General features: G+C 45.6%; 1 protein-coding gene across 2 annotated transcripts in view; it reads right to left on the minus strand.

Moving 5' to 3' along the window:
* Positions 1–19,047, minus strand: part of ZNF827 (zinc finger protein 827) — a 314,048-nt gene that overhangs the window by 195,828 nt on the left and 99,173 nt on the right. For both annotated transcript variants that reach the window (XM_040331699.1, XM_040331692.1), the window contains exon 4: positions 14,916–15,372. In XM_040331699.1, coding sequence (XP_040187633.1) covers positions 14,916–15,372 — 457 coding nt within the window. The remainder of the gene's footprint in view (positions 1–14,915; positions 15,373–19,047) is intronic.

Here is a 19,047-nt window from a genome sequence, read left to right on the forward strand (position 1 = left end):
AGAAGCATGTTTTCTAAGGTTGTGTTCTGTGGCTATGGCTATTTTAGCTTCTAATACGGCTCTTAATATACTGGAAAAGATTACACAGGAACCTATAGTCTCTTTGATTATTATTTTTTAAATGTACAAATAAAATAACTTTTTAAAGGGTTACTATAGGAATTTTTTTTCTTTAAAATAACAAAAATGTTATACTTACCTCCACTGTGCAGTTCGTTTTGCACAGAGTGGCCCCGATCCACGTCTTCTGGGGTCCCTCGGCGGCTGTCTCTGGTCCTCCCCGCAAGAACTCACCACAGTCATGCGAGAGCTTGCAAGGTGATGAGTCCTTGTGGGCACGCCATAGCCGCTTACTGTATCACTCGGCCCCGCCCCTTGGCGCGCCACGTCACTGGATGTGATTGACAGCAGCGCCAGCCAATGGCGTCATCAGATGTTTTTTCACCTTAATGCATAGATTGCATTAAGGTGAACATTTTTTTTTCTTTATAACTCCTTTAATGCAAGAAATACATTATGTTAATGCATGTTAAGGTTTTAAAAACCTTGTTTCTATATATAGTTTGTAATTGCCATAATTGTTTACTATATATATGCCAGCTCTGTTTCCTGCCAAATGACACTCAGGAGTTTTGGTTTGCAAGTCTACCAGACAAGGTCTGTCCAATGACGTTTCAGTTCTAGACAGGAAAAAGAAGAAAAAAATCGGAAGTGATGTCATGTGTTGTAATGTATTTTTATTTTATTATCAGAGGACAACTTTACTGACTAAACGAAAATGGTACGATCTGGTATTGTACGAGGAAAATTTTCGCGCTTGTCCGATCAAATAATAATCGGATGAATTGTCGCGATCGGCTCTGGAAAGCTCTGTACTAAAGATCTGATTAACGTAGGATCGCTCAGAAAGCTGTATTTTTATAAGACTACAAAGGTAAGGTTTCCTGGCCATAGTTTGTATCTTTGCCCCATTCTATGTCATAGCAAAGGTGCCAATATGTTAAATCTTTAGGGGAGCTGCAGTTAAGAAGAAATGTGATTTAATGAAGGGATGCCTTACCAATCAAGTGAGCAAATTATTTAAAAAGCTAACAAAACTAGCATATCCATTTGGGTGGAGTTTGCCTTTTCATCAATGATCTTATGCTAGGAGAGCCAGGAGGTTATGAGAATGTCCAAAGAGTTCCACCCAAAAGTGTAACTTCCGCTTTAAGCAATCCTGACCCGCTGACATTCCACATTTGGCATGTTATTTTTTTTGGGGGGGGGGGGGGCGACTGTTACCTAGTTTCGACCTAGATGACCCCTCCCTCCCTGAAATCTTCTGGGACGCGTCACAGGTCCCAGAAGGTTCCCACAGTAATGATGCCGGTTGCCAAGTGGACGATAAGGGAGAGGCGCAAGGCTTCAGGCTGCTGCATCGCTGGGCCATGGGAGAGGTGATTATGTGTTTATTAAAAGTCAGCAACTACACTTTTTGTAGCTGCTGACATGTATTAAACACAAAAAAATGGGTGTACCTCCACTTTAAAGAGTAACTCCACTTTTGTTGAACAAAAAAAAAATCCCCTATGGGTGATTTATGTAAATTGTTATTCTGAAGAAATGGCTGTTTGTTTGTGTCCATGTGCAAAGTTAATGGGAGTGACTTTATAATTATCAATCAGCTGTTCCACTTGCAGTGTTCTAATAAGGAAAGTGGGAGGGTTGGAATCCCTGATTTACATTTGGAAGTATCTCACCAAAAATGAAATTATTGTTGCAGAAAATGCCCAAAATCTGAACTGTATTTTAGCACAGACTTCTGGGAAAATCGGTAAGCCAATCACAAAAGCAGTTAATGACATCTCTTGGGGGGCGGGGGGGGGCGTTCTGTACACCATCTATGCACAGAATGCCTCCAAGTAGCCATATTTGCCCAGATTCACAAAGCACTTACGCCGACGTATAACACGTTACGCCGACGTAAGTGCAAATGTGCGCCGGCGTATGTGTGCGCCAGACCCACAAACTAATATGCTCCTAAAAACAGGCTACGCCCCGTCGACGTAGCTTGCACACGCCGGCGTAGGGTGGGCGCACATTTAGGCTGGGCGCATAGTGCCGCTCCCATTGATTAACCATTCAAACATGCAAATGAGGGAAATACGGCGATTCACGAACGTGCGTGTGCCCGGCACATGCTACGCGAGATGCGCGTAAGTTGTACGTCCGGCGTAAGTTATTCCCCATAAAGGAGGTGCAACCCGGCAACAGACATGCACAGGTCTGCACCAGGGAACACAAGCCAGCATATTGTGCCAGCATATTGTGCGTTGGACGTGTGTCTGGCTGGGCGTACGTTATGTTATGTTCACGGCGTACGCAGTGATCCGGCGTAGCTTAGGCAGTTCTGCCAGCGTGGTTGTGAGTCTTGCATCCACGTCACGGCACATGCGCAGTTCGTCATACGTACATGTCTGGCGCTTGGCCCATTATTTGCATGGGGTCACGCCTCATTTGCATGGGTTCACGCCCACTTCCACCTACGCCAACGTGCGCCTTCGAAACCCACGCCACGCTGGCGCAGCGTTGGGAGCACTGACTTGCTGAATGCAATGCTTGCCTCTTTGCGCTGCGTTGGCGTAGCATACAGTGCTTGCTCTACGGCGGCGTAACGTGCGCCTTACTCTCTGTGAATCTGGGCCATTGTCTTTTACAGAAAAAGTGTAGCAATTGTATACACTATATTATTTTTTTATTTGCAATATTTTTTGCCCACAAAAGTGGAGCTACCCTTTCAAGTGGAACTGAAGGCAACATAAAAATAACTTATATGATGCAGTCTGTCATTAGTTTTAACAAAGCAGGTTTTTCTGAGTCCCCCATGTAAGATAGTTTTTTTAACTTGTTGATCTTGCTGCTGTTCTTTTTTTTTTTTTAAACTACCTCTAACAGACCAAGCTGTGCAGGAAAAGTGTCAGTTAGAGGGTTGAGATAAAATGTTTAACGTTGATAGGGATGGTATTAATGGTCAGCGTTAATTCATTTCATTAAAACCTTTATCCCAAAAGGAGAAAAAATAGATTTTTAATACAGCTTACCTGTAAAATCTTTTTCTTGGAGTACATCACGGGACACAGAGCGGCATATTCATTACTATGTGGGTTATATGGAGTACCTTCAGGTGATGGACACTGGCAATCTCAAACAGGAAATGCCCCTCCCTATATAACCCCCTCCCATAGGAGGAGTACCTCAGTTTTGTAGCAAGCAGTATGCCTCCCAAAATGGTCCCCATAAGAGGGGTGGGAGCTCTGTGTCCCGTGATGTACTCCAAGAAAAAGATTTTACAGGTAAGCTGTATTAAAAATCTCTTTTTCTTTATCGTACATCACGGGACACAGAGCGGCATATTCATTACTATGTGGGATGTCCCAAAGCAATGCTTACAATGAGGGGAGGGAGAACATCTTCCAAAGACAAAAGGATTTAATTTAGAGATATACTCAAATCATAATAAATCCAACTTAGTTGAGAAAAAATAATTTTTAATTTTTAAATTTAACTCAAAAGGGAGCCCCCGGAATCCGAGGGTCTCAAACTGCAGCCTGCAGCACTGCCTGCCCAAAGGCTGTATCAGTATTCCTTCTTACGTCCAACTGGTAGAATTTTGTAAACGTGTGGACAGAAGACCAGGTTGCCGCCTTGCAAACTTGAGCCATAGAGATCTGGTGGTGTGCTGCCCAGGAGGCGCCCATGGCCCTAGTAGAATGAGCCTTTAATGATAACGGAGGAGGCAACCCCTTCAAGCCGTAGGCCTGAGTGATTAACTGTTTAATCCACCTCGAGATGGTGGATTTTGCAGCTGCCTGCCCCTTCTTGGGCCCATCTGGTAAAATGAACAACACATCTGTTTTACGGATCTTCTCTGTAGCTTTAAGATAGGCCTTCATGGCCCTGACAATATCCAAGGTATGCAGCAACCCTTCCTTTCTGGAAGTAGGTTTAGGAAAGAAGGATGGTAATACCAAATCCTGGTTTAGATGAAAACTGGATATAACCTTCGGTAGGAAGGAAGGATGAGGGCGGAGAACGACCTTGTCCTTATGTAAAATAAGATATGGTTCCTTACAGGATAAGGCTGCCAGTTCCGATACTCTTCTGGCGGAAACTATGGCGACCAAAAATACTAACTTCCTTGTCAGTAAAACCAAAGGAATTTCAGCCAACGGCTCAAAAGGTTGTTTCTGTAAACTTGACAGAACAAGATTTAAATCCCACGGACAAAGCGGGGATTTAACTGGAGGATTAATACGTAAGACCCCTTGAAGGAAGGTCTTAACTAGCGAGTGGGTGGCCAGCGGCCGCTGAAACCACACTGACAAAGCTGAAATCTGTCCTTTGATTGTGCTTAATGCCAGTCCTTTATCCACTCCTAGCTGGAGAAAACTTAATACTCTATCGATGGTAAACTTGCGAGAAAGCCATCGCTTGGACTCACACCAGCCTACATAGGCCTTCCAGACCCTGTAATAAATCACCCTAGAGACCGGTTTCCTGGCTCTGATTAGGGTAGAGATTACTTTCTGAGACAGACCTCTACCCCTGAGAATCAGGGATTCAGCCTCCAGGCCGTCAAATTTAGATGCCGTAAGGCAGGGTGGAGGATCGGACCTTGCGATAGCAGGTCTGGCCGTAGAGGAAGAGTCCAAGGGTCTCCCACTACCATCTTCAGGATTAGTGAATACCATGCCCTTCTGGGCCATGCTGGAGCTACCAGGATGACTGGTATGTGCTCCACCCTGATCCTGCGCAGCAGGCGGGGTAGTAACTGGAGCGGGGGAAATACATAAAGAAGTTTGAACTGATGCCAAGGGCAAACCAGCGCATCGGTTCCGCAGGCCATCGGATCCCTTGAGCGGGATATGAAACTGTCTAGCTTCTTGTTGAGTCTCGATGCCATGACATCCACGTCCGGCACTCCCCATCTTTGGCAAAGTGTTTGAAAGATTTGTGGATGTAGAGACCATTCCCCCGGCAACAGAGTCTGGCGACTTAAGAAGTCCGCCTGAAGGTTGTCCACTCCTGGAATAAATATTGCCGATATGCAGGGCACATGAGCCTCTGCCCACAGGAGAATCAAGCTCACCTCTCTCTGAGTGGCTTGACTCTTGGTTCCCCCTTGGTGATTTATGTATGCCACGGCCGTGGCATTGTCTGATTGAATTCTCACCGGGAACCCCTGCAATTTGGACGTCCAAGCCCTGAGGGCTAGTCGAGCAGCTCTGAGCTCCAAGATGTTGATGGGCAACTGCCTCTCTGGCTTTGCCCAAGTACCCTGGCGAGTGCAACCATCCAAAATTGCTCCCCAGCCCGTCAGGCTGGCGTCTGTGGTTACTATCTTCCAAGCCACTGGGCTGAAAGACTTCCCCTTCACTAGATTCTGAGGGTCTAACCACCAACACAGACTTTGTCGGACTCGTGATGAGAGCGGCAAAGGGATATCCAAGGCCTGTGGCCTCCTGCTCCATGCTAACAGGATGGCTGCCTGCAGGATGCGAGTGTGGCTCTGGGCGTACGGTACTGCCTCGAATGTGGCCACCATCTTGCCTAGTAACCGCATACATAGGCGAATAGTCGGTTCTTTCTTGCTTAGAACCAGTAGGATTAATTCCTTGATGGCTTTGACCTTTATCAGAGGTAGAAACACCCTTTGTTGTTCTGTGTCTAACCTCATGCCTAGATATTCCAACTGCCTTGTGGGCTGGAATGCTGACTTTTCTCGATTTAGGACCCAGCCGAACCTCTCGAGGTACTGGACCGTGAGGGCCACTGCTCGTTCCAAGCCAGAAGACGAGTGATCTATGACTAGGAGGTCGTCCAGGTACGCTAGGATCGTGACCCCTTGGATCCTTAGCTTGGCTAGGATTGGAGCTAGGACCTTCGTGAACACCCGGGGGGCCGTAGCCAACCCAAAGGGAAGCGCCACGAATTGGAAATGACGCGAAGCCACCATAAAGCGTAGAAATCTTTGATGTGGCTGATAAATTGGAACATGAAGGTAGGCATCCTTTATGTCTATGGATGCCATGAAGTCGTCCTTCTGGAGTGTGGCAGCTGCTGACCGCACGGATTTCATCCGAAATGAGCGGACCTTTAGGTATGCATTTACCCTCTTTAGGTCCAAAATTGGCCTGACATCTCCGTTGGACTTTGGGATGATGAATAGGTTGGAGTAGAAACCCAGCCCTTGTTCTAGGACTGGTACCTCTACTATTACTTCCTGGGAGAGTAGATGATTCAATGCCGTCATTAATGCGGCTCCCTTCTCCGGATCGTTTGGAACCCTTGACTCCTGGAAATGAGGAGGAGGAAACCTTAGGAAGTCTAGTTTGTAGCCCATAGCCACGGAAGACCGTACCCATCTGTCGGGAATGCTGGCTTCCCAAACCTCTGAAAAGAGACGCAGCCTTCCCCCCACCCTCGTGGGTGGGGGCGCCCCTTCATAAGGTCGGCTTGGGGGCTGGTTTTGCTGGTTTGCGAAACCACTGCCTCTTGCCTCTAGCGGCCTGTCCCTGCGATTTGTTGTTGAAGTTAAAGTTTGATCTTGCAGGAGGCCGTCGATACTGTTTGGCATTAGAGGGCCCCTGCCCAGGGGAGTGCTGTCGTTTAAACGCAGGCCCCTGAAACTTTTTCTTGGTTGGCAAAAGAGTACTTTTGCCGCTTGAAATGGTCTGAATGTATTTATCCAGGTCTTCTCCGAAGAGTCGCCCTCCATGGAAGGGGAACCCTACCAGGAGCTTCTTGCATGGGGGCTCGGCCTCCCAGCTCTTTAACCATAAGAGTCTTCTCATATGGATAAGGGATAACGATAAACGTGACGCTTGCTGGATAGAATCCTTAATCGCATCTACCGTAAAGCGTATGGCCCTAGGGACAGAAAATTCTTCTGCCTGCTGGGCAGGAATAAGTTTAAGCATCTGCTTAGTTTGATCCGATAATGCTTGTGCAACCCCAATCGCAGCCACAGCTGGCAGCACTACTGCCCCTGCAGTAGTGAAGGAGCTTTTAAGTAGTGCTTCCAAGCGTTTATCAACCGGATCCTTGAACACCTGTATGTTTTCTACAGGGCATGTTAAAGATTTGTTAACACATGAGATGGCTGCGTCCACCGCCGGGGTTGCCCATCTCTTGGAAAATGTATCTTCCATAGGATATAAGGCAGAGAATCTTTTAGGTGGTAAAAAGATTCTATCTGGCTTGGTCCAATCTTGGAACATAACTTCCTCTAGCAGAGGATGGATCGGAAAAACTGCGTTGTTTTGAGGCGCCTTAGTGAGCCCAAAGCTGAAACAGTCGATACTTGGAGATCTGGTACTGGCAAGTTGAATGCACTATGGACCAAGTCCGTTAAGGCTTGAACCCACCAGCTCTCCCCTTGGGAGGCTGCCCCAGACTCCCCTGTATCCGGATCCTCGATCCCCGAACCTGCTTGGTCCTTGTCCAAGAGGTCGTCCAATTCCCCTGCGGAAAGGACCTCCTCCTCTGAGGGTCCACGCTCGGGCGACGGAGATCTATTCCGTTTTCTGCCCCGCATAGCCTTGGCTATCATCTTTTCCATTCTTTTTTCCATCTCTTTTAAAGAGGTGGACAGTACCTCGTCCGTGACCACCCTAGGGTTGGACTGACCCGTGCCAGCTCCAGCCCCAGATCCCGATGGTCCCACCAAGGCTCCCTCTCGGGAAAGCAGCGGCATAACTTTGTCCGAGACCTCAGACTCTCTGGGGGAATCCCCACCTCTTGTACCCTCTGAACCAGATGCCATGGTACAATACCGAGGTACGCCCGCTAACTTATCGGTGTTTGGAACTATAAATAGTTATTGCCCAAAAACCCGTTTGGGGGATAAAAAATGCCTTCTTTCCCTTTAATGTTTTTTTTTTTTTTTTTTCTTTTCTTTTTTTCAAACCCAAGAGAGAAAAAACATTCTGTCCCCCTTAGTAGTATTGCCAAAAAACTGCTGAGATAGAAAAGAACAGCCTAACTCTAGGCTCCAGGACAGTCTTATTGAAGACTGTAATATCTGTTTTGGCCACTGTGTGTCCTCGGCGCCCCGTGCTGCCGCTCTGGTCTCTTCCTCTCTCAGTTCCAGCATACACTGAGCTGGGAACAAATGGAAGGGCCGCCCCTTCCTTTAACATGCTGGCCCGCCCTTCCCCCCTCAGCTAACGGCGCGAAATTGCGCCCATATCACGGGGACGCGCGCGCGCCCGCCGGCGGGGGGGGGTGGGGGGAAGGAGACCACACGAGGAGGCAGTTTGTCCTGTCTCCAGGCTAGGAGGAAGAACCATGGCAGCAATCGCCTGGAGGCTTTGCAGGTAAGCATAGCTCTCTTTACACACACACACACACAGGCCTCTTTCTCAATGTTTACAATACTACCAGGGAGGTCACCTTTTATGGGGAATACACATAGAGCCATCCTATCTTTAAGACATGTGACTTACTTTGCCAGATGCAGCGCATAACTTTAGGCATGTCCCCTTGTGAACCCCCCAGAAAAACCTGCTAAGAACCAAGTTCCGCAAGTTTCCCCTCACTTCCTTCCCCCCTTTGCACAGCAAGAGGCCCAATCTTCCCCCATCTCCGTGGGGCATTAACCTTCAGGCCCTGGGTTCCTATGAAGGATCCACTGTCCTGGGCCCATATAGCACTCTGGCAACAGAAACATTAGGCCCCCAAAGGTTTCTAAGTTCTGGGCCCAGGGTCCAGCTCTCTAAAAATAAAGCATTATGGGCTATACCCCTTTGGTTTGGGGTCCGGTTACTGACCACTTTAGCGCTGAGGCCTTTGGACAGAACCGGTTAGCCCACCTAATCCCAAGGATGCGGAGGCAAGCTAAACCATGACCAACACCTAAGACACTGGCGTGTCCATCACCTGAAGGTACTCCATATAACCCACATAGTAATGAATATGCCGCTCTGTGTCCCGTGATGTACGATAAAGAAATAATGTCTCTGTAACTGCGTAAAATGTCTTAGCCAGAATTAGACTTCAATTTGTTAGTACATTATATTAAAGAGTAGGGATGAGCTTCGAGTTTGTGTCGAACTCATGTTCGACTCGAACATTGCCTGTTCGGCGAACAACGAACAATTAGGGGTGTTTGCGGCAAATTCGAAAAGCCGCGGAACACCCTGTTGAAGTCTATTGGAGAAATCTAAAGGCTAATATGCAATTTATTGTCCTAAAAAGTGTTTGGGGACCTGGGTCCTGTCCCAGGAAACATGTATCAATGCAAACATTCTTTTTAAAAACGGCCGTTTTTTCAGGAGCAGTGAATTTAATAATGCTAAAAGTGAAACAATAAAAGTGTAATATTACTTTAAATTTCGTACCTAGGGGGGGGTGTAAAGTCAGCATGTGAAAAAGCGCATGTTTCCTGTACATAGAACTGTCCCTGCACAAAGTGTCATTTCTGAAAGAAAAAAAGGCATTTAAAACCGGCTTTGCGGCTCTAATGAATTGTCGGCTCTTTCAATTACAGAGATGATTCATTCATAAAGAAAAAAAAAATGTGTGGGGGTCCCCCAAATTAAATTACCAGGCCCTTCAGGTCTGGAATGGATATTAAGGGGAACCCCGCCGTAAAAAAAAAAAAAATGACGTAGGGTTCCCCGCAAATATCCATACCAGGCCCTTCAGGTCTGGTGTGGATTTTAAGAAAATGGCGTGGAGTCCCCCTAAAAATCCACACCAGACCCTTATCCGAGCACGTTAACCTGGCCGGCCGCAGAAAAGAGGGGGGGACAGAGTGCGCCCCCCCCCCTCTCCTGAACCGCACCAGGCCACACGCCCTCAACATGGGGAGGATGTCCCCATGTTGATGGGGACAAGGACCTCATCCCCACAACCCTTGCCCAGTGGTTGTGGGGGTCTGCGGGCGGGGGGCTTATCAGAATCTGGAAGACCCCTTTAACAAAGTGGACCCCCAGATCCTGGCCCCCCTTATGTGAATTGGTAATGGGGTACACTGTACCTCTACCATTTCACGAAGGAAGTGTAAATAGTTAAAAAAAACACACAGACACCGTACAAAAAAATCCGTTATTAATAATAAAAAAAAAAGAATCCAGCGATGTGAATCCACCGTCTCCTATCCAGCGATGGATGATCTCTCCAGCGACGGATGATCAGCGGTCCGGTCCAGCGATGCAGAAGATCCATCCGTCCAGAGCGCAGCAGGGGAGCTCCACTCTCCGCTGGACACAGCCCAGCGGAATGACGTGCTGGAGCTGTGACATTACTTATATAGGGGAAGCGGCCACCCGTCACGTGACCCTGCCCCCTCTGACGCACCCTCGTACGTCACTGGGAAAGACCCTGAAAGACAGGGCTTTCCCAGTGACGTATGAGGGTGCGTCAGAGGGGACGGGGTCACGTGACGGGTGGCCGGCGCTTCCCCTATATAAGTAATGTCACAGCTCCAGCGCGTCATTCTGCTGGGCTGTGTCCAGCGGAGAGTGGAGCTCCCCTGCTGCGCTCTGGACGGATGGATCTTCTGCATCGCTGGACTGGACCGCTGATCATCCGTCGCTGGAGATATCATCCATCGCTGGATAGGAGACAGTGGATTCACATCGCTGGATTTTATTTATTTTTTATTAATAAAGGATTTTTTTCTACGGTGTCTGTGTGTTTTTTTTAACTATTTACACGTCCTTCGTGAAATGGTAGAGGTACAGTGTACCCCATTACCAAATTACATAGGGGGGGCCAGGATCTGGGGGTCCCCTTTGTTAAAGGGGTCTTCCAGATTCTGATAAGCCCCCCGCCCGCAGACCCCCACAACCACCGGGCAAGGGTTGTGGGGATGAGGTCCTTGTCCCCATCAACATGGGGACATCCTCCCCATGTTGAGGGCATGTGGCCTGGTGCGGTTCAGGAGAGGGGGGCCGCACTCTGTCCCCCCCTCTTTTCTGCGGCCGGCCAGGTTAACGTGCTCGGATAAGGGTCTGGTGTGGATTTTTAGGGGGACTCCATGCCATTTTTTTTTAATTTGGGGTGGAGTTCCCCTTAAAATCCACACCAGACCTGAAGGGCCTGGTATGGATATTTGCGGGGAACCCTATGTCTTTTTTTTACGGCGGGGTTCCCCTTAATATCCATTCCAGACCTGAAGGGCCTGGTAATTTAATTTGGGGGACCCCCACACATTTTTTTTTTCTTTATGAATGAATCATCTCTAATTGAAAGAGCCGACAATTCATTCGAGCCGCAAAGCCGGTTTTAAATGGCTTTTTTTCTTTCAGAAATGACACTTTGTGCAGGGACAGTTCTATGTACGGGAAACATGCGCTTTTTCACATGCTGACTTTACACCCCCCCTAGGTACGAAATTTAAAGTAATATTACACTTTTATTGTTTCACTTTTAGCATTATTAAATTCACTGCTCCTGAAAAAACGGCTGTTTTTAAAAAAAAAAATTGCATTGATACATGTTTCCTGGGACAGGACCCAGGTCCCCAAACACTTTTTAGGACAATAACTTGCATATTAGCCTTTAAAATTAACACTTTAGATTTCAAATGTTCGAATCGGGGTTTAACGGGGTTCTAAGGCCCCGTACTCACGACCAAACATGTCTGCTGAAACTGGTCCGCGGACCAGTTTCAGCAGACATGTTTGGCCGTGTGTAGGCCCGAGCGGACCATTTTCGGGCGGATCGGACAGGTTTCCAGCGGACAACTGTTTCCTGGACTTGCTTTAAAACAGTCCGCTGGAAACCTGTCCGCCCGGACATGTACGGTCGTCTGTACAGACCTACCGTACATGTCCGGCCGCCCGCCATCCCTCGCATGCGTCGAATGACTTTGACGCATGCGTGGAAGCATTTAAAAGGCAGGCCCACCCACGTCGCCGCGTCATTGTCGCGGCGACACCGCGTCATCGACGAGGCGACACCGCAGACACGCCCCGCGTATTGTTTACGCGCGGACTTCTGTTCGATGATGTGTACAGCCATCGAACAGAAGTCCCCGGGCAGACATGTCCGATGAAAACGGTCCGCGGACCGGTTTCATCGGACATGTCTGCTCGTGAGTACAAGGCCTAATGTTCACACGAACATTTGGTGTGTTCGCAAGTTCTGATGCAAACCGAACAGGGGGGTGTTCGGCTCATCCTTATTAAAGAGGAACTAAATCTACCAATGTAACTGTTTTTCAAAACAGTTACATTCAAGACATTGCTTGAATAATTGTTACAGTTACTTGTGTGCTTACTGTATGTAAGCTCTCAACTGAACTGTCAAGCCATCAAATGGCTGGTGTCATAGATGATCACATATTCAGCAACATGACAATTGTTAATCAAACAGAGTTAAAGAGGGCAGCTTCCTGGGTTGTAAAATGATAGGAGGGTTTAATTTTACCACTCCTTTTCAATCTTCTAACACCCTCTCCAGACAGTGCTGCTGTCCAAGGGTGTCTCTGTTGCTCCTCCATATAAAGAAGAACCACCGCAAAACAGGAAGTGTGTTACTGGATGGATTATTAGTGAAAATAAAGAAAAAAATAAAAACTGAAACAATTTTGCAGCCACAACATCTAAGAATTTGTAAGCTGCAACATATTACACAAATTTTTATTTTTGGGTCTATATACTCTTTACAGAAAGACTGACAACTGTAGGTCCCATTGTATGTTTAACCACTTGCCCGACCACCCCGCATACATATACTGCGGGGGCAGCGTCTCTCCTACGTGAAATCACGTACAGGTACATAATTTCGCTCTTCCAGGTCTGTGGCGCGTGCCACTGGCGTCTGGCACCTACTGTGATTGGACACACCTGGAGCCAAACCAGCAGATCCGACAGGCCCGATGTCTTCTGGAACCCACTAATTGTTCATGAGAGAGGCTGAATGTTGGTCTGCCTTTGTAAACAAGGCAGATTGCTGTTCTGCTAGTAGGGGAGACAGAGATCCTGTGTCTCTGCTAAGAAGGAACACGGATCTCTGTCTTCTCACAGCCAAAGCACCCCCAACACAGTTACAAAGCACTCCCTGATGTTAACCCCTTCCCTGCCAGTGTCATTAGTACAGTAACAGTGCATTTTTTTCAGCACTGATCACTGTACTGGTGTCACTGTTCCCCCAAAAAGTGTCACCTATTGTCAAATTTGTCCACCGCAATGTCGCAGTCCCGCAAAAAATTGCCAATCTCCACCACTACCAGTAAAAAAATATTTTCCATAGTTTGTAGACGCTAAAACTTTTGCGCAAACAAATCAATATACACTTATTGGAATTTGTTTTTACCAAAAACCTGTAGCAGAATACAATAATAAAAGAATAAATAAGATAAAAAATAAATACATTTTAAAAGCGCCCCTGTGTGCTCGCCCACCAAATAAAACGCAACTGTAAGTCGTGCCCGCAAATGTAAACAGTGTTCAAATCACATGTAAGGTATCGCCGTGAATGTTGGCGTGAGAGCAATAATTCAAGAAAAAGACCTTCTCTGTAACTCTAAACTGGTAACTATAGAGATTTTTAAGTACCGTAGTTTGTCCCTATTCCATGTGTGTGTGCAATTTTAAAGCTAAACACGTTAGATATCAATTTACTCTGCGTTATCTTTCACAATATGCACACAAAAATTAGCTAACTTTACTATTTAGTTTTTTTGAATTCAGTGAAGTGTATTTAAAAAAATAAAAAATAAAAAAGCGTTTGAAAGACCGCTGCGCAAATACTGTGTGACTAAAAATATTGCCCCAACCGCCATGTTATTCTCTAGGGTCTTTTCTAAAAAAAACTATATATAATGTTTGGGGGATGCAAGTAATTTTCTAGCAAAAAAATACTGATTATAACTTGTAAATATCAAGTGTTAACTGTAGGTACAAGAATATCTCCTAACCGTGCACGCTTTAGGAGGTATTCACTATTTCTGCAGCCGGTGATGTCACCAGCGCATGAAAGGACAGCATATGTAGTATGCCGCAGCCATGATTCCAGTGCGCTTGTGCAGGAGTGACGTGATCGCAGCTCAGCCATTCAAATGGCTGGAGCCCACAAACCTGTAAGGAAAACTGGGTAAAGATGGCGTTCAAAATGTATGCATACTGGCACATAATTCTCGTAACTTGAATTGGGGAAGGTTTTTTTTTCCCCCTTCTATGCTGACTTTACTAACGTTTTATTTTTTGCGGTTTTTATATGAACATTTTGTTTTGAACATTTTGTTGTTTTCCTCCTCATCCATCCCTAAGTTACCAAATTTATTTAAGGCCTGGTTCACATTAGAGTGATGTGATTTTAGGTGCGATTATGTAGTGCAAATTGTTTGAAATTTTTATGCAATTTTACTTCTGTGCATTCCTTATGCAATTTTATGCCTTGGGTGCTGCAGACTGCTACTACCATTGACTACTGCTACTACTTTATTTGAGGGAACAAGAACTTACCTGGGAAGTGAATTGAGGGTTAAAAATTAAATAACTTTCAAAATGGCATCAGAATCACATTTCTTGGGGCGAAAATCGAACAGGAATCGCAAAAAAGTAGTACAGGAACCTTTTCTAAAATTGCTCCACGCTGAGTTGCATTGAAGTGAACAAGCATCATTAAAAATAATTTGATTTCCATTGTTGTGTTGTGAAATTCTGTCCGACTCAAGTCGCATCAGAAATTTCACTAGTATTAACCACCTTAGGCAATCACATCTTCCACTCTGGCATTCTGAAATCCTAGCAGATATCCCTTGGCTTCTATAACTAGGGGCTGCTATCAAAGAAGGTCTAAAATGACAGTTCTTGGCAGATAACTGGCAGTTTAATAGTACCTTTACCTTAACATAGTAGATATGTTTAAACACCTTAATATATAAATAAACTATTGGTATATTACTATGGGTTACATACCTGACAATTTCATCAGAAAATCAGAGGCCATCTTGACGGAAATATCTTGGCTGAAAAGAGATGAGGGGCATGTAACAAAGTCCAAAGAATCTTTCAGCTTCATGCTGCTGTTGCTGTTGGGTCTTTCAATGAAGGGCACCACAGAAGGGCAGTCACTGTCTTTTGGCTCCTCTTTGATAGGTAGTGAACTGGCAGGTAAAGAACTGATCTGGCTTAAAGTTTCAGGAAGATGAGAGTTCTGACCAGGTGAGGTACTTCCCTCATCATGGCTTCCCAAGGAGTTATTAAAAGGAGATCCTTTTATGTCGACCTCATTGGGCTCTTCCTTCACTTTGGCCTCTGCCCGTAGGAAGTGCTGATGGCATCGCATGTGGAGCTTCAAGCTGAAATGCCGTGAAGAGGTGAAAGGGCAGAGCTGACATTGGAAAGTCTCTCCTCTGTCCTGGTGCTGATGGACCTGATAGAGGGTTCAATAATTACAACACTTCAGCTATTTTGGTCAACATCACATAAAATAATGTCACCTAAGCAATTTTATATTATCCCCCCCCCCCCCCCCCCAAGTTAATAAATTGTTGTAAAGCACAATGTCAAAAACTTCCATGTCGAACTAATGGCAAAACTTTTTTCGGATAGCACAGGGGAGGGTTATAACCCCTGACAACTTTTCTGCTATCCATGTCCGATTGAGTGATTTCCTGCCCTATAGTCAAAACAATCCTCAGTTGCCACCAGGGTCAACAGTACCAGTGTTCCTATTGGAATATAACCTGGCATGTATTCTAATCCTCTCCACTCCATTCAAAACTAAAAAAAAAAAAGTTTTGCCTTTAGTTATACTTAATGTATAACTGGCCATACACAGCATCATTTTATTTGGGCCATTCAATACTTTTACCAACAACCATGTAATATATGGATCAGATTGTCAGTTTTTGTATTTATTTTTTAATCTTATAATTTTTTTTTATTTTTTTTTTTAACACTGTCCAAACAATTATATCCTTGACAAATCTGTGGAGCTGTTGAAAAAAAAATTAAAAATCTTCTGTGCATGACTAACATTACCATACATCACGGCTTAGTTTTCAAACAACTCCATTCTCCACATGATATATAGGAGGGGTAATGGCGCTTGCTAATAAGCAAAATGATATTAAATACATATATTAACAATCTAAAATACTGCTTCAATCCTAATCCAAGTCCAAATGAGACGAGCCAAGTAAGCCAAAAAAAAGGGGGGTGTATCACTCCTAGTCAGTCACAACCCACCATCAAACAACGGGATGATGAGGGGGGTACACTGAGTGATGTTTTTATATATATATAAACGAATTGGTGGTGTATAAGAGTACCACCACCTGGCTAATAAATTACAATACTACAAGTAAGTGAAAAAATATGTAACAATTACAAATTATATAAATAAATATACAAAGCATAAAGTGGCAAACAATAGCCAATAGTGATTAAAGTGCATAAAAAAATGTACGCATCAACACGTGCAAATAAATAATATAAATAAGAAATAAATGTGAGTCTCTGTGCACACTCCACACTCCAAGATATGTGCCCAGAGTGTGATAATGATCAAGTGTCCAAAATAGATCACAGCAAAGTGCTTCAATCAATAGTATTTTTAAAGTGCATAAGTGCTCCAATAAAGTGCTAGACTTCACACAGGGTCCCACTGTGCATAACGTGCAGAACAAGTGCTCCGTTTCCCCAAGCCTCTCTTAAAAAAAGCCTATAGATCTCCAATACTGCTGGCTTAATAGCACAGCAGATTCCGTTTCTGATGGAAGACTCCCGGTCAGCCTATTTTCCAACGCCACACCAATCCCTCTGGTTAGTGATGCCCAGGTCCCAGCAACCAGCTCTCAGGGTAGATGGCTAATTTTTGGTACATGCAAACAAAATGACTAGCCCTTCCTAAAATCAAAGCGCTTGTGGAAGAGAGGAGAGAAACTAAATGAAAATACACAGGGGGATTATAGTTATGCACCGTGGGACCCTGTGTGGAGTCAAGCACTTTATTGGAGCACTTTTGCACTTTAAAAATACTTTTAAAATACTATTGATTGAAGCACTTTGCTGTGATCTATTTTGGATCATTATCACACTCTGAGCACATATTTTGGAGTTTGGAGTGTGCACAGAGACTCACATTTATTTTTAATTTATATTATTTATTTGCAAGTGTTGATACGTATGTTTTTATGCACTTTAATCACTATTGGCTATCGTTTGCCACTTTAAGCTTTTTATATTTATTTATATAATTTGTAATTGTTACATATTTTTTCACTTACTTGCAGTATTGTAATTTTATTAGCCAGGTGGTGGTACTCTTATACACCACCAATTGGTTCATACAGTGCCTTGCGAAAGCATTCGGCCCCCTTGAACTTTGCGACCTTTTGCCACATTTCAGGCTTCAAACATAAAGATATAAAACTGTAATTTTTTTGAAGAATCAACAAGTGGGACACAATCATGAAGTGGAACGAAATTTATTGGATATTTCAAACTAATAAAAAACTGAAAAATTGGGCAAAATTATTCAACCCCTTTACTTTCAGTGCAGCAAACTCTCTCCAGAAGTTCAGTGAGGATCTCTGAATGATCCAATGTTGACCTAAATGACTAATGATGATAAATAGAATCCACCTGTGTGTAATCAAGTCTCTGTATAAATGCACCTGCACTGTGATAGTCTCAGAGGTCCGTTTAAAGCGCAGAGAGCATCATGAAGAACAAGGAACACACCAGGCAGGTCCGAGATACTGTTGTGGAGAAGATTAAAGCCGGATTTGGATACAAAAAGATTTCCCAAGCTTTAAACATCCCAAGGAGCACTGTGCAAGCCATAATATTGAAATGGAAGGAGTATCAGACCACTGCAAATCTACGAAGACCTGGCCGTCCCTCTAAACTTTCAGCTTATACAAGAAGAAGACTGATCAGAGATGCAGCCAAGAGGCCCATGATCACTCTGGATGAACTGCAGAGATCTACAGCTGAGGTGGGAGACTCTGTCCATAGGACAACAATCAGTCATATACTGCAGTGTTCCCCAACCCCCGGGCCGCGGACCGGTACCGGTCCGTGGATCAAACGGTACCGGGCCGCCCGAGGAACTTTAAATAATCCACCCACACACTGCAGCGCAGAGAGATAAGATCATCTCTCACCGCCCGCCCGGAACATGGCACTTCCGCCCACACAGCGGGGCTGCTATACTGTGGCGAGGCGTGGGAACAGAGAGATGAAATCATCTCTCGCCGCCCACCCGGAAGTAGTGACAGAGGGGACTGGAGTGGCTGTGCTGTGGGCAGCTGGGGGCTTCCCCCCACCGCTTGGAGTGCTGCCACAGCAACAGACCAGTCCTACAGGGAGATGGAGATTGCAGCTGCAGGCATGTATGTCCTCTCCCACCTGCTGCTCGATCTGCTCCCCCCTCTGCTCCCCCCTCTTCTTCCCGCTCAGGTTTACAGCTGCATAAGATGACAGAGTGGCTGTCAGTGTCTCCTTCCCCTGCTCCCCCCACTCACCTTCTGTAACAGCACGAGAGAAGGGAGAGTACCAGTACCCCTTCCCTCCCATTGGCCAAGGGGAGGAACCAATTGCAGGAGATCAGCAGAGGACCATGGGACATGAAGTGGCAGGTGACATGGCAATCAACACCTGGTGGCAGGTGACGTGGCAAGCGACAATCCACACCTGGTGGCAGGTGACGTGGCAAGCGACAATCCACACTTGGTGGCAGGTGATGTGGCAAGCGACAATCCACACCTGGTGGCAGGTGACGTGGCAAGTGACAAACCGCATCTGGTGGCAGATTCTGCATTATGGTGAGTTTGAACTATTTCATTTTACATTACAATTCAATGACAAATAATGCGCTTCAATCATCCCAACACCATATCAGCCATTGTTCTGTGATGATTGAAGCGCTAACACCAGCCATTTCCTCAAAAAAATTGCCTGCGAAAAGCTACATAACAACCCAAACCCCCCCCCGGGCCTTGGCCTGATTCTATTTCACAACGCCGGTCCTTGTGCCAAAAAGGTTGGGGACCACCGATATACTGCACAAATCTGGCCTTTATGGAAGAGTGGCAAGAAG

The sequence above is a fragment of the Rana temporaria genome, chromosome 1 (assembly GCF_905171775.1).
Source record: "Rana temporaria chromosome 1, aRanTem1.1, whole genome shotgun sequence".
Taxonomy (NCBI): Eukaryota; Metazoa; Chordata; class Amphibia; order Anura; family Ranidae; genus Rana; species Rana temporaria.